Source organism: Anabrus simplex, chromosome 2 (genome assembly GCF_040414725.1).
Source record: "Anabrus simplex isolate iqAnaSimp1 chromosome 2, ASM4041472v1, whole genome shotgun sequence".
NCBI classification, from domain to species: domain Eukaryota; kingdom Metazoa; phylum Arthropoda; class Insecta; order Orthoptera; family Tettigoniidae; genus Anabrus; species Anabrus simplex.
This window is the reverse complement of record NC_090266.1, coordinates 1,162,360,344-1,162,372,799: the sequence shown is the minus strand read 5'-3', so window position 1 is coordinate 1,162,372,799 and position 12,456 is coordinate 1,162,360,344. Positions and strand designations below refer to the sequence as shown.

The window sequence follows — 12,456 nt, the reverse complement described above, 5'->3', positions numbered from 1 at the left end:
TATTATAATGGAAATTTATAAGTTGATCTACTTTGTAATAATTGTTAATGAGCCATGTGAATATCCTTCTCTTCAGGGTATTCTGATTGCCACTGATCACGTCCACAGGTAATGCATTGTATATCCGTGGCCCTAGACAACTTAGATTTCTTTGTCTAAGTAAAGTGTTCCGGCGTGGTATACTTATTCCAGTTCTGTCTTGCAGCCTAGTGCAAACTTTTGACTTGTGTTCTTTGCAGAAGAGCTTTAAATTTTTATGCATGTATAGGGTCACTGACTGCACAAATAGCTGTCATATGTTAAGTACCATGCTTTGCTGGAACAGTTCATATGTTGGAAACATCAGTGGCTTTCTGTACATGACTTCCCGTATGTAGTTCTGGCATGTATTTACCTGAGCCAAGTGTGAATCAAGTATTCCACTCCAACTGTTAATTCCATATTGCAGTTGCGATTGAACTAAGGCAAAGTATACAGACTTCAAGGCTTTTATTAAAATAACATTTCTAATTCTGTAAAATATATAAATAAGTTTCCGAAGTTTAATGATCAAATTTGATGCATGAAAATTCCATTTCAGATAAATATCTATAATTATCCCTAGGTATGAAACATTTATTGATTTCTGTAAAGTATAACAGTTGCAGCTTTCAGTATTTTTGCAAGTTGGTGTGTGGAGTTTTAGTGTTAGGTTGTCGATAGCTGCAGTCGCTTAAGTGCGGCCAATATCCAGTATTCGGGAGATAGTAGGTTCGAACCCCACTGTCGGCAGCCCTGAAAATGGTTTTTCCGTGGTTTCCCATTTTCATACCAGGCAAATGCTGGGGCTGTACCTTAATTAAGGCCACGGCCGCTTCCCTCCCACTCCTAGCCCTTCCCTGTCCCATCGTCGCCATAAGACCTATCTGTGTCGGTGCGACGTAAAGCAACTAGCTAAAAAGTGTTAGGTTGTCTGAGGGTTGCATTGTTTTATTATGCGAAAAGCAGAGGAATTTCGTTTTATTTTCATTTAAAGTATGTGGTGTTTAGCCATTTCTGAACAATGACTAGGGTTTGTTGAGCTCTGTTGAAGGTGTCCTCCCAAGTAAGGCAACATAGGTGATTGATTGTGATTACACATCAGAATATGTAACGATATGTGACAGATATGTGTCATATCCTTGAACTTCTAGGTGAATTGTCTTGTACCTGAATGTACACAATTGAAAAAGTCCAATGTCAGTTGGAATTCCTTACTGCAAACTCTTTGAGAGAAATTCTATATAATTCTGTATCTACTTGTACATCTTTTAAGCCAACCCAAACTACCCTCTTGGTTAATTCAAATGACTATGCAAATGCCTGTGCTTTCTTGCAAAGGTCTCAACTTATGTCAGTGGGATTTTAAAAATTAAAGTTTTGTTCTTATGGTTTGGATTCCTTGGAATACTCATTGCACCATTGCTATGATTGTAATATCAAACAGTCGTCTGAAAGTTCAAGTTTGCTTGCACTTTTATCATGCAAAAGAGAGACCGGTAGGCTTTTGCACATCAACAGAACTCTACTCCCTTGAATATTTGGCTATGCTGTTTAGGACAACACTAATCATTTGCTTTATCAATTACTGTAGATACTTCAGTACAGTTGAATTATGGATTTTTAGAGTTATTTTGAAAAATGCTCTGCAATTTAGGACTAAATTTGTTATTCTGATTTTATCCTCGAGGCAGGACCAAGTTTCTGTGTTTGTAACTGAAATTTTCTATAAAGTTATGATTTGTTTAACAGAACTTCTATAACCTATAATGTATGTGTAAATTGGTGAGAAGAAAATTATTCGACTGAACCAAAATTTTTGTCTTCGGTATTCATTATCTTGTTTCATTAGATGGGATTCTTGACAGTGAAGAGAATGAATGAGTAGTAAGGACAAAGAAACTTTATTTTACTACAAAATTCTTACCTGTTTGTGGTATTCATATGGTCAGTAAAACAATTTTGTATGGTATTTAATTACTTGTTTCAGGGGAAAGTTGCGGGCTTCTTCGATTCTTGGCCATCTAAGCGCAAGTTTCCTGTGGACATGGCTGGATTTGCAGTTAATATAGAATTTTTACTTCTTCACCCTAATGCCACTATGCCATACAAAGCTGGTTATGAAGAAGATCAGTTTCTTAGAAGCCTGGGGTTGACTTTGGAAGATATAGAACCCAAAGGAAATTCTTGTACTCAGGTAAGTACTTTATTCTGATTTTGCCTCACTTTACTATTATGTTAGTGATAACCAATGAATTAACCAAATTAATTAACATACCGTATTTACGCGAATAATCCCCGCCACCGAATAATCCCCGCACCCTAACTTTAGGTAGGCTTATTTTGAAAAAAATCAATGTCAACTTTGACGCAAAAAAACGCATCCCAATTTCGTGCCTCAATTTTTTTTTTAAATGTGCGGGTATTATTCACGTAAATATGGGTATTTACCCGCACCCTAAATTTAGAAAGACTGATTTTGAAAAAAGTAATGCCAATATTGATGCAAATAAAACCCGCACCCCAATTTCGTGCCCCAAATTTTTTTTAAAAATGTGCGGGTATTATTCGCATAAATACGGTAATATAAAATTGTACATGCAGGTAAATGGTGTCCTGTTGGTATTTACTCAAATAATCCCCACCCTCTAAGTAAATTGTGCTTACGTTTTAAAGACACTGATAAAGGTATAAGAGAAAAGTCAATTTATTGCACATTTCAGATTTCCATAATAGGCTATTTGGTAGTCACTGTCCATGATGATTCAATGGGGAAATCATACTTCAGGAGTGTGGGGATGGGACAGGTGAGCGAATAGCCATCATAATTTTAATGAGAATGAAAATCCACAGCGTGTTTCCAGTTATTCGACTGGGTCAGGAATGAAATGATATCGGAGAGTGTTGCTGGAATGAAATATGACAGGGAAAAATCGGAGTACCCGGAGAAAAACCTGTCCCGCCTCCGCTTTGTCCAGCACAAATCTCACATGGAGTGACCGGGATTTGAACCATGGAACTCAGCGGTGAGAGGCTGTCGCCTGAGCCACAGAGACTCCCCGTATTTTTAATCACTGTCAGAACTTACATTTTGAGTCATTGTCTCAAAGTATGTCATCATATAAGCTACTTAGTACATTTAAATTTTTGCACTTTGGAAGCTTTTCAGTGTCAAGTCTGGTGAATAGAAATAATCATGTTGTGGCCTCAGCTACCATACAGGCATTTCGATTTGACTCCATCTAGGCTGCCTACATGTCAGTTTTGATGTTTTGTCGTACTGTACATGGTGGCAGAGAAATGAATCTTTGTTTGGCGAACTGTGGCAGAACTTTTAACTAATTTTGTTAGATAAACACCAAATGTGTCACCAGAGATCTTTTACGTGGCAACATTGTATGACATGTAGTGCTGAAAGGAACATTTTGCCACCTTTCAGAAATCCAACTACCTTTGTCGAGTTTGAACATGCGATGCGGGAATCTGGAGGTCGACACTCTACGACAGAGGGAGCTACTTTAAGGGCTGATTTTGTTGAACTCCATTAAGGATTTAACATCAGGTTAAACTGCTTTAACGGAATTTTTAAAAGAATGGTTGTTTCATCAACCTTCGTTTTCGTTAACATTAACGGGCCATTAAACTCTCCATTAATTTAACGTAGCACTCTCCCATTAACCTGCTTAACGTCGTGTTAAAATAAAAATGGCTGGAAGAGATTTTGTGTTTCATGCTCAGTGAAAATGGCTTATGGCTTTTAGTGCCGGGAGTGTCAGAGGACAAGTTCGGCTCGCCAGATGCAGATCTTTAGATTTGACTCCCGTAGGCGCGTTGCGATGAGGGTGAAATGATGATGAAGACGATACAAAATTCCCAACCCTGCCAGGAATCGAACTCAGGACCCCTGTGACCAAAGGCCAGCACGCTAACCATTTAGCCATGAAGTCGGACACATGCTCAGTTGTTTTATTTGTTAGGCTATTTTCACAATGCTGAGAGACAGGAAGGTTAACGTAGAAGTAATGACGTGCTTTACCTCACAGGAAAGCAGTTTTCGGAGTGATAGGCGTATAGGTTTTCGAAGTCTATCATGAGAAAAGTACTTCATCATCGTTTCCCCTTGTCCAGCTCCTGCCAGGTCAATGTATTGATGACACTTCTCCATCTTCCTCTTTCCTTCCACCATTCCTCTTCCACGATCTTGTCCCAGTCTAAATTTCATCTTCTTATGCTGCTCTTCACTGATTCAATCCACCGTGTTCTAGTTCTTCCTCTTGCTCTCTTACCCTCGCACTTTGCCTCCAGCATCTGTCTTGTAATTATATTCTCCTCCATCCTCTTTACATGTCCAAACCATCTTAGTTTAATCTTTTCAACTCTCTCATTTAGGTTTCCTATCCCAACTTCCTTCCTAACATCTTCATTTCTCACTCTGTCTTTTCTTGTCTTTCCTATCATACTTCTTAGGAATTTCATCTCACTGGCTTGAATTGTACTCCCTTGCCTGCTAGTCAAGGTCCTAATCTCTGCTGTCTGAGTCAGTATGGGTACATTTTGTACATTATCTCTTTACTTTTCCTTGGTACTTCTTTGCTCCAAACAAGTTTTGTTACACTTTGGTAGAATGCATTACTCTGATGTACCCTCCTGCTAATCTCCATGTCCACCCTAGCATTTTGCATTAATTCACTTACTAGGTATTTAAAGCTGTCCACAATTTCCAGACTCTGACTTCCAATTTTCACAGTGCCCTTTCCTTACCTTGCCTTTCCCCTCTCGACATCACCATAGTCTTGCTTTTCTCTGTACTGATTTTCATGCCATACTTCTCAATTATTTTCATTCAGTACATCTAGTTATTGTTGCACTTCTTTGCTGTTCTTTCCCCAGATCACATCACCATCTGCAAATAGCAGTATCTTCAACTCTTTATCGCCATAGGCTTCCTTTGTTTCCTTTACAGTATCCAGTATTCGGGAGATAGTAGGTTCGAACCCCACTGTCGGCACCCCTGAAAATGGTTTTCCGTGGTTTCCCATTTTCACACCAGGCAAATGCTGGGGCTGTACCTTAATTAAGGCCACAGCCGCTTCCTTCCCACTCCTAGCCCTTTCCTGACCCATCGTCGCCGTAAGACCTATCTGTGTCGGTGCGACGTAAAACAACTAGCAAAAAAAAAGTTTCCTTTACAATTTCGTCCATGACCATAATAAACAAAAGAGGTGACAGCACACTCTCCTGTCTTAGTCCCATCTTATTCCTAAACCATTCTGTCTTTCCAACTGGGGTCAGTACTCTGCTAACATAGTTATTGTACATTGCTTGCACTATTTCCAACATATGCCTTTTCTATATCTATGAAAGTCATGACCAGATCCTTTCCATATTCCTATTTCTTTTCTATCAGCTGTCTCATGCTGATATTGGGTTCACTGTAGATCTTCCACTCCTGAAACCATACTGTTCCTCTTGTAACTCTCCTTCAATCTTTCTTCTCATTCTGTTTTCTAATATCCTTTGCAGTACAGGATGTGCACAAATGATTTGAGCAGTTTTGTCAATTATTTCTAGCCATATTATTAGAGATATGGTGATGGTGTTTGATGTTGTAAGGCAAGTATCCCTCAAAATTTTGTTTTGTTTGTTTGAATAGCCCTCCATATATTGTGCTTCCCCCAACGCCCACAAGAGCGTAACAGTTGCAACATCCGGCAGACATGATGCGTCCTCTACTTCAACAGTTGCAAAGATGGCGACTAACAGTGAAAAACCGTATGTTGTTCTGAAATTTAATTCCAGCCAATCTGTGACAACCGCGCGACGAAACTTTAGGACAAAGTATCGGAAAGATCCACCCAGTGCCAACTCCATTCACCGATGGTATGAACAGTTCAAAACCTCGGGATATCCGATCCGTGCAAGGGGAATTCAACAGGCCGGCCTAGTGTGTCTCAAGAAACGGTTGAACGTGTGTGACACAATTTTGAACATAGCCCGCTAAAGTCAACTCGTCGAGCGAGCAGGGAAATGAACATGCCTCGTTCGACCGTTTGGAAAGTCGTAAGGAAAAGATTGCAGATGCGCCCTTACCATTTGCATCTGCTCCAAGCATTGTCGCCGGCTGACTAAGTGAACCGTTTTGAGTTTTGTACAAGTCTTCAGGAGCGTATGGAAGATGATAAATTTTGTGACAACCTTGTCTTCAATGATGAGGCAGCACTTTTTCTTAGTGGTAAAGTTAACAGGCACAATGTACGAATTTGGGGGACTGAAAATCACCGTACCTGTGTGCAGCACGTTCGTGACTCTCCCAAGCTCAATGTTTTCTGTGCCATCTTGAAATTTAAAGTTAACAGTCCCTTCTTCTTCGCTGAAAAATCAATTACGGGGCACATCTACCTGGATATGCTGGAGAATTGGCTCGTGCCATAGTTGGAGACCGATGGCATGAACTCTACCAACAGGATGATGATCCACCTCATTTCCATGTTGATGTTCATGACTTGTTGAACAGCACACTTCCAGATCGGTCGTATCGGGAATGAACATCACGTCCTCATGGCCTCCACGCTCTCCTGACCTCACCCCTTGCGACTTCTTCGTATGGGGTTATGTGAAGGACGCAGTTTTTACACCACCATTACCGGCTAATCTAAGAGAACTGCGGGTCCGCATCATCAACGCCTTTGGTCAAATTGACAGCGACGTGCTACGTCAGGTGTGGGACGAACTTGACTATAGAGTTGATGTGTGTAGACTCGCTCATGGAGCACATATCGAGCACTTGTAGGCTCATAACAAAACTTTGTGAGTTTTCCACTCTGTCTATATAATTTTGTAATGTTACAACAAATAATAAACAAACAGGAATGTTTTGAAACCGCTCCAATCATTTGTGCGCACCCTGCATTTTAACTACCTGTGATATAAGTGTGATTCCTCTATACTGTAGTTACCACAAACTTTCCTGTCCCCTTTCTTAAACACTGGTGGTATTATCCTTTTTTTTCCATTCTTCTGGTACACATTTGTGTTTCCACATACACTTTAGTAATCGGTACAACCATTGCAAACCAACAGGTCCAGCAGCCACACCGATTTCATACATCCCTGTTGCCTTTCCCATCTTAATCTTTTGTACCGCTAACTCCACCTTCGAATTGTTTTGTCATCATCTGTTGAGTCCTCACACTGTATTGCTTCTATCTCCCATTTACAGTTGTTCACATTCAATAGCTTATCAAAATACTCCTTCCATCTTCTCTTTATCTCTTCTGGGTATGTTAACAGTTCCCCATCTTCCTTTTTCACTAGCTTTGTGGTAACTCTTTCTGTCCTCTTCTTAAAAGTCCATACAGCATCCTTTTACTGCCACTTACATCCACTTCCATTTTTTGTGTAAATTCCTTCCAACTCTTCTTCTTTTCTTCTCCTACAACCTTCTTACATCTCCGTTTGCTGTTGAGATATTTCCTTTTGTGTTCTTATAATTTATCCTTGTGCAGCATATGATCTTGTTATGGGGTTATACACTGAATGCTGACTGCAAATGTGGTGCAATTCAAGATCTTGAGCATATATTTCCAGCAGCGGCTTCTGAGGTGGACTGGCAGAGGGGCACTACTTTTTCACAAATTTACATTCTTACTAAACACGCACAAGTAAACAAGTGCATACACTGTTTTTCCTAACCTGATCATCATGTTTGTTACTCGTCTTTCAGATGTTTGGGATCTGTTACTCCAGCTTTCGTCCAAGTCAAGTTGAATAGCATGCACAGAAAACAGAAAAACGCATTATTTGACTCAGCCGTGCAAGCATTTATGTTCTATATACACCCCTTGCTGTGAACTACGCCATTATATTGCCCCACTTATTCTAGTCTTAAAATGAGGTGCTGGTCGACCGAGTGTCTTTAATCCGCCTTTTCAATTAAGGACAGTTGCGAATATGGTATGTTTAGAATATTACTCACAGAATTTGAGTGTTTTAGAAGAATACAAATTTTTCATATGTCACCTACAGGTTAATCATATCTACGAGTACATCTGTGATTTCCTTATGTCTCTCTTTATTGAAATACGAAGGTCGATCAAATATAAATAGGATTTTTGTTCCTGAATATCAACAGTTGGTAGGACTGACCCCGCACTTCTGCTATGCTTAGGCGGGACCGTTAGGAGTGGGGAGAGCGTGCTGTTAGACGTTTCCCGCCGTTTCGTCAGTAACGCTCATGATGTTGGAAACAACAGGTGCATCCCTCCACTGTGCAATGCATAATTATAAAATTTCTTGCTCGTAAAGGAGTTACAGCAGCGGAAATTTGCCAGATATTGACTGCACAGTTTGGTGATCAAATATTGTCAAGGACGCGTGTGTTTGCCTGGCATAAAAAGTTCAAGGAAGGACGAGAACGTGTGGAAAATCAGCAACACGATTGCCGTCCTCGGACCAGCGTTACAGACTAAAACATTTGTGCGGTTAAAGATATTATCGATGACGATCGACAGGCGAGAGTATCAGAAATTGCAGAAGTCGGAATCAGTTATGATGGGAGCTGTCAAGTAATCACAAATGATCTACAGTTCCATAAGCTGTGTTCCATATGGTTCCCTTACGTTTTGACCGAAAACCTGAAGTTGAGAAGTTTGGAGGTCTGTCAGTGGCTTACAGCAAGGTTTGCAGAAGAAGGTGATGCATTTTTGAGTTGGATCGTCACCTGCGACGAAACTTGGGTCCACCACTACACTCCCGAATCGTAACAAGCCAGTAAGGAGTGGCGGAAGAAAGGGGAGGCAGTACCAGTGAAAGCCCAAGACTCGACTGTCAGCTGGCAAGGTTTTTGCAACAGTAATTTTTTTTTCGATCAGTGAGACCAACCTATTCAACAGGTCATCCTCCTCCATGACATTCCACGGCCCCATACTGCAGCTCTGTCTCCATGCTACAGGAAATGCACTGGACTACACTTGATCATCCTCCTTACAGCCCGGACTTATCGCCCTGCGATTTCCATTTGTTCGGACCGCTTAAAGAAGCTCTAGGAGGGCAACCATTTGAAGATGACGGGTGTGTGAAAGACTTTGTGCGCAACTGGCTGGTGATACAATCCTGTTCTTTTTGCGATGAGGTCATCGAAAAGCTGCCCATACGCTGGGACAGATGCATTTCCAAACCAGGAAACTATGTGGAAAAATAATGTAATTGCCTTGTGTTTTTCAATAAATGAATTTAAATACAAAATAAAATCCTGTTTTTATTTGATCCGCCCTCATACTATATATATCCACACGCTGTGTATGACACATTTAATTTTAATTGTACCACACTAAATATTATGTAATTTAGGTTATTGACTAATTCATTTGCCAGCCTAACAGGCTTCTCAGGCAACAGATTTGCAACACTTACATTTCAAACAGATGTCAGACTCAGCGTGGCAAGCCTTGGTGTATTTTCCTTCGCAAAGGCTGGCTTTGCTAATGCCCATATTTCCCATTCTGTGGATGTTAAGTAATAGTAGGTTCTATGCAGGCGCGAACCAAACTTACCCAAGAAAGAGTCTGCAGAGAAGGGCAGAGGCTTAGTTTGACTGGCCAACAAGCCAGAGGAAGCAAACTACGCATCACATGAAAACATTGCCTCACTGTCTGCATGCTGCACTTAGTATTAAAACTGGATGCATCATCATTCAGAGTGTCATTACACTTATAACCATAAAATAATAGTTAGCTGGTGGGGCACGTGACCCACTGCCCTTTTGAGCCATCCACTACTGTCTACTTCACAGTCCAAACAACCCTTTGAAAACCCAGCTTGAAGACATCATTGCAGCCAGCGATAAAGCTATTGTGGCTGCTTCATTCTGGAGCACGTTCAACATTTGAGGATATGCGTATACAACCACTTGAGTACAAGAAGAGGGGTACAGTTACGGAAAACTGAGCAAATTTGCCTTGGGGTTAGGGTTCACAGTTATGAGTTTGCATTTGGGAGATAGTGGGCTCGATTCCCACCGTTGGCAGCCCTGAAGATGGTTTGCTGTGTTTTCCCTTTTTTTGGACCAGGCTAACCTTAACTACGGTCACAGCCACTACATTCCCAATCCGGTCCCTTTTCCATCCATTTGCCAAAAACCTTCAATGTGTTAGTGCGACGTTAAGCAAGTAAAAAATAAGAACCGTTACGTAATGAGTGTATTACCAAAAGCTGAATATTGGGTGTTAAAGGCCACACCATAAATTTGCTTTAAATAATCTATATTCTGATTTTTGTCATTCATTTTTCAAAAATAAGTCCATTGATCATTTGACAAATTATTGCAGTTGACGTGCTCATATGAGTGTTCTCTGTGTTGATTCTTGTTGCATTTTGTTTTTATCTGCGGAATCAAGATTGTATGAGATTTTTGGGTGTGGTGGAGTGAAGGGAAATTACAAAATTTATTCTGCGATTTTCTTTTTTCCTATTTGTTTTACGTTGCACCCACACACATAGGTCTTATGGTGATGAGATAGGATTGGGAAGGAAGCGACCGTGGCCTCAGTTAAGGTACAGCCCTAGCATTTGCCTGGTGTGAAATTGGGAAACCATGGAAAACTATTTTCAGGGCTGCTGTCAGTGGGGTTCAAATCTTACCATCTCCTGAGGGCATGCTCACAGCTATGTGATCCAAACTATGTAGCCAACTCACTTGGTCTGAGAAATATTTGCTGTAGTCTGTTAAGAGCCAGTCATAAATGTGCTGTGATTTTTGACCCAAATTAAAACAAGCTTATAGAAAAAAATATATTTCAGGCCAACTTTTGAGCAGACTAAAGCGGAAGAGGGTATTGGGCAGGAGAAGATGTGAGTGAGAGGGGCTTCGGCTACGATGTCACATGGTAGGGGAGCGACATGGGGGTGCGCGTTTCATGCCTGCTGTCAGCAAAAATTACGGGGAATGGTGTCGCCAAAGTGGAGCTGCCATACTTACTGTACATGTCTTGACCATGTGGGTCCAGTTACTATCATACTATTGTAGTTGGTTTAAAACAGCAATAAGAGAATGTTATCATTGTGCTTCGCTATCAAAAAACAGTGTATGTGCATATTGTGTGCTAATTATTAATTCTTTGAGCCTCTTGTACATTTCTTGGTTTATTCTTACTCCTCTTCATTATTGAGTATAATTGCGTGTACATAGACCTTCATGCAGTGGATCCGAACAAAAACTCACCACACTGTTATGAGTTGAAAAATCAAGATTTCTATGTCCGGCGAGAGAGAAATCATTGTCTGTTTATAAGCATTTCCAAGCAGAAACTATTATAGTCACTATTACTACTGTCAGGCCTTCCAGCCGGTGCAGTTCCAATACTTGGAGTTAAATGAGGCACCATTCCATTCCTGGCCCATTCTTCGACTGGAATCAGGCCATATACAGTAAAACCTCGTTAAGATGTTTCTGCAGGGGACAAGGAAAAGGAACGTATCATGCGAGAAAACGTACTACTGAATACATGAATAAAAACTATCCAACAGGGATATGGAAACTCGAGATAAGTTTTTTTCCGACATAAGGAGACTTTACATCGTATATCCGCGGGTACAGTGAAAACTGTACGAGTAGAGAGTATTAAAATGTGTGAAAACCACGAAAGAACAAATATGAAACCTTACTTCACTTGGGTATATAACAATAGTGCACTGAAAATTGTTAAAAACGCTGAACAAATATGAGAACATTTGAATGGGGCCCATAAATATATCAAAGTATTATTGCAGATCACACTCTTTCTAAAACAAATGTTAGTAGAAGACTTTTATTTTGGACCATTGGGTTATTAAACATTATTTTTCTGGTCGCACACTTAGACAATGAATTGGAGGTTATACATGGCCATGTTCGACTGCAACAGAATCACTTTGGCCACCATTTTGAATTGAACAAAACTTTGACCGACCAAGACAGACTCGAGTGATCAAGTCGAAACTGGAAGGTGCGAGTTTCAACATTCACGCCAACTGAGCACTTCAAGATGTGGATGCCAGTGGACTTGCTGACAGACTTTAATTTTATCTTCATTAGTAAGGAATTTCACAACTTTTTCCGTATCCATAATTAGGCCATCACAAGACAAATATGCACCAGGCTGGTCAATTTCACATGATTATGTTCCAGATGTAGGCTATCACGCGACAGATATTCGCTACCCTTCGCTTTACAACTAAAACACTAAATATATTTCTAACTTGTGAATGGAATGCGAAATATAAGCACAAACAGGCTCATTGTTTAATATCGCAGTCTGACTGCTAACCGGCAAGCAAACCTGAGCATTTCTGAGGTTAACGGCTTGCTCCCCGAAGGTGCAACTTATCCTGTGAAGTTCAAGAATTCAAGGCCTTTTCCCGTTATCACGCAACTGCGGCAAGAGCTCTTACCCTAGTTGGATA

General features: G+C 40.5%; 1 protein-coding gene across 3 annotated transcripts in view; it reads left to right on the top strand.

Annotated features, from left to right (window-relative positions):
* The window catches only part of LOC136864761 (galactosylgalactosylxylosylprotein 3-beta-glucuronosyltransferase S), a 135,946-nt gene that overhangs the window by 98,882 nt on the left and 24,608 nt on the right, over positions 1 to 12,456 (top strand). For all 3 annotated transcript variants that reach the window (XM_067142127.2, XM_067142128.2, XM_068226414.1), the window contains exon 5: positions 2,009 to 2,215. In XM_067142127.2, coding sequence (XP_066998228.2) covers positions 2,009 to 2,215 — 207 coding nt within the window. The remainder of the gene's footprint in view (positions 1 to 2,008; positions 2,216 to 12,456) is intronic.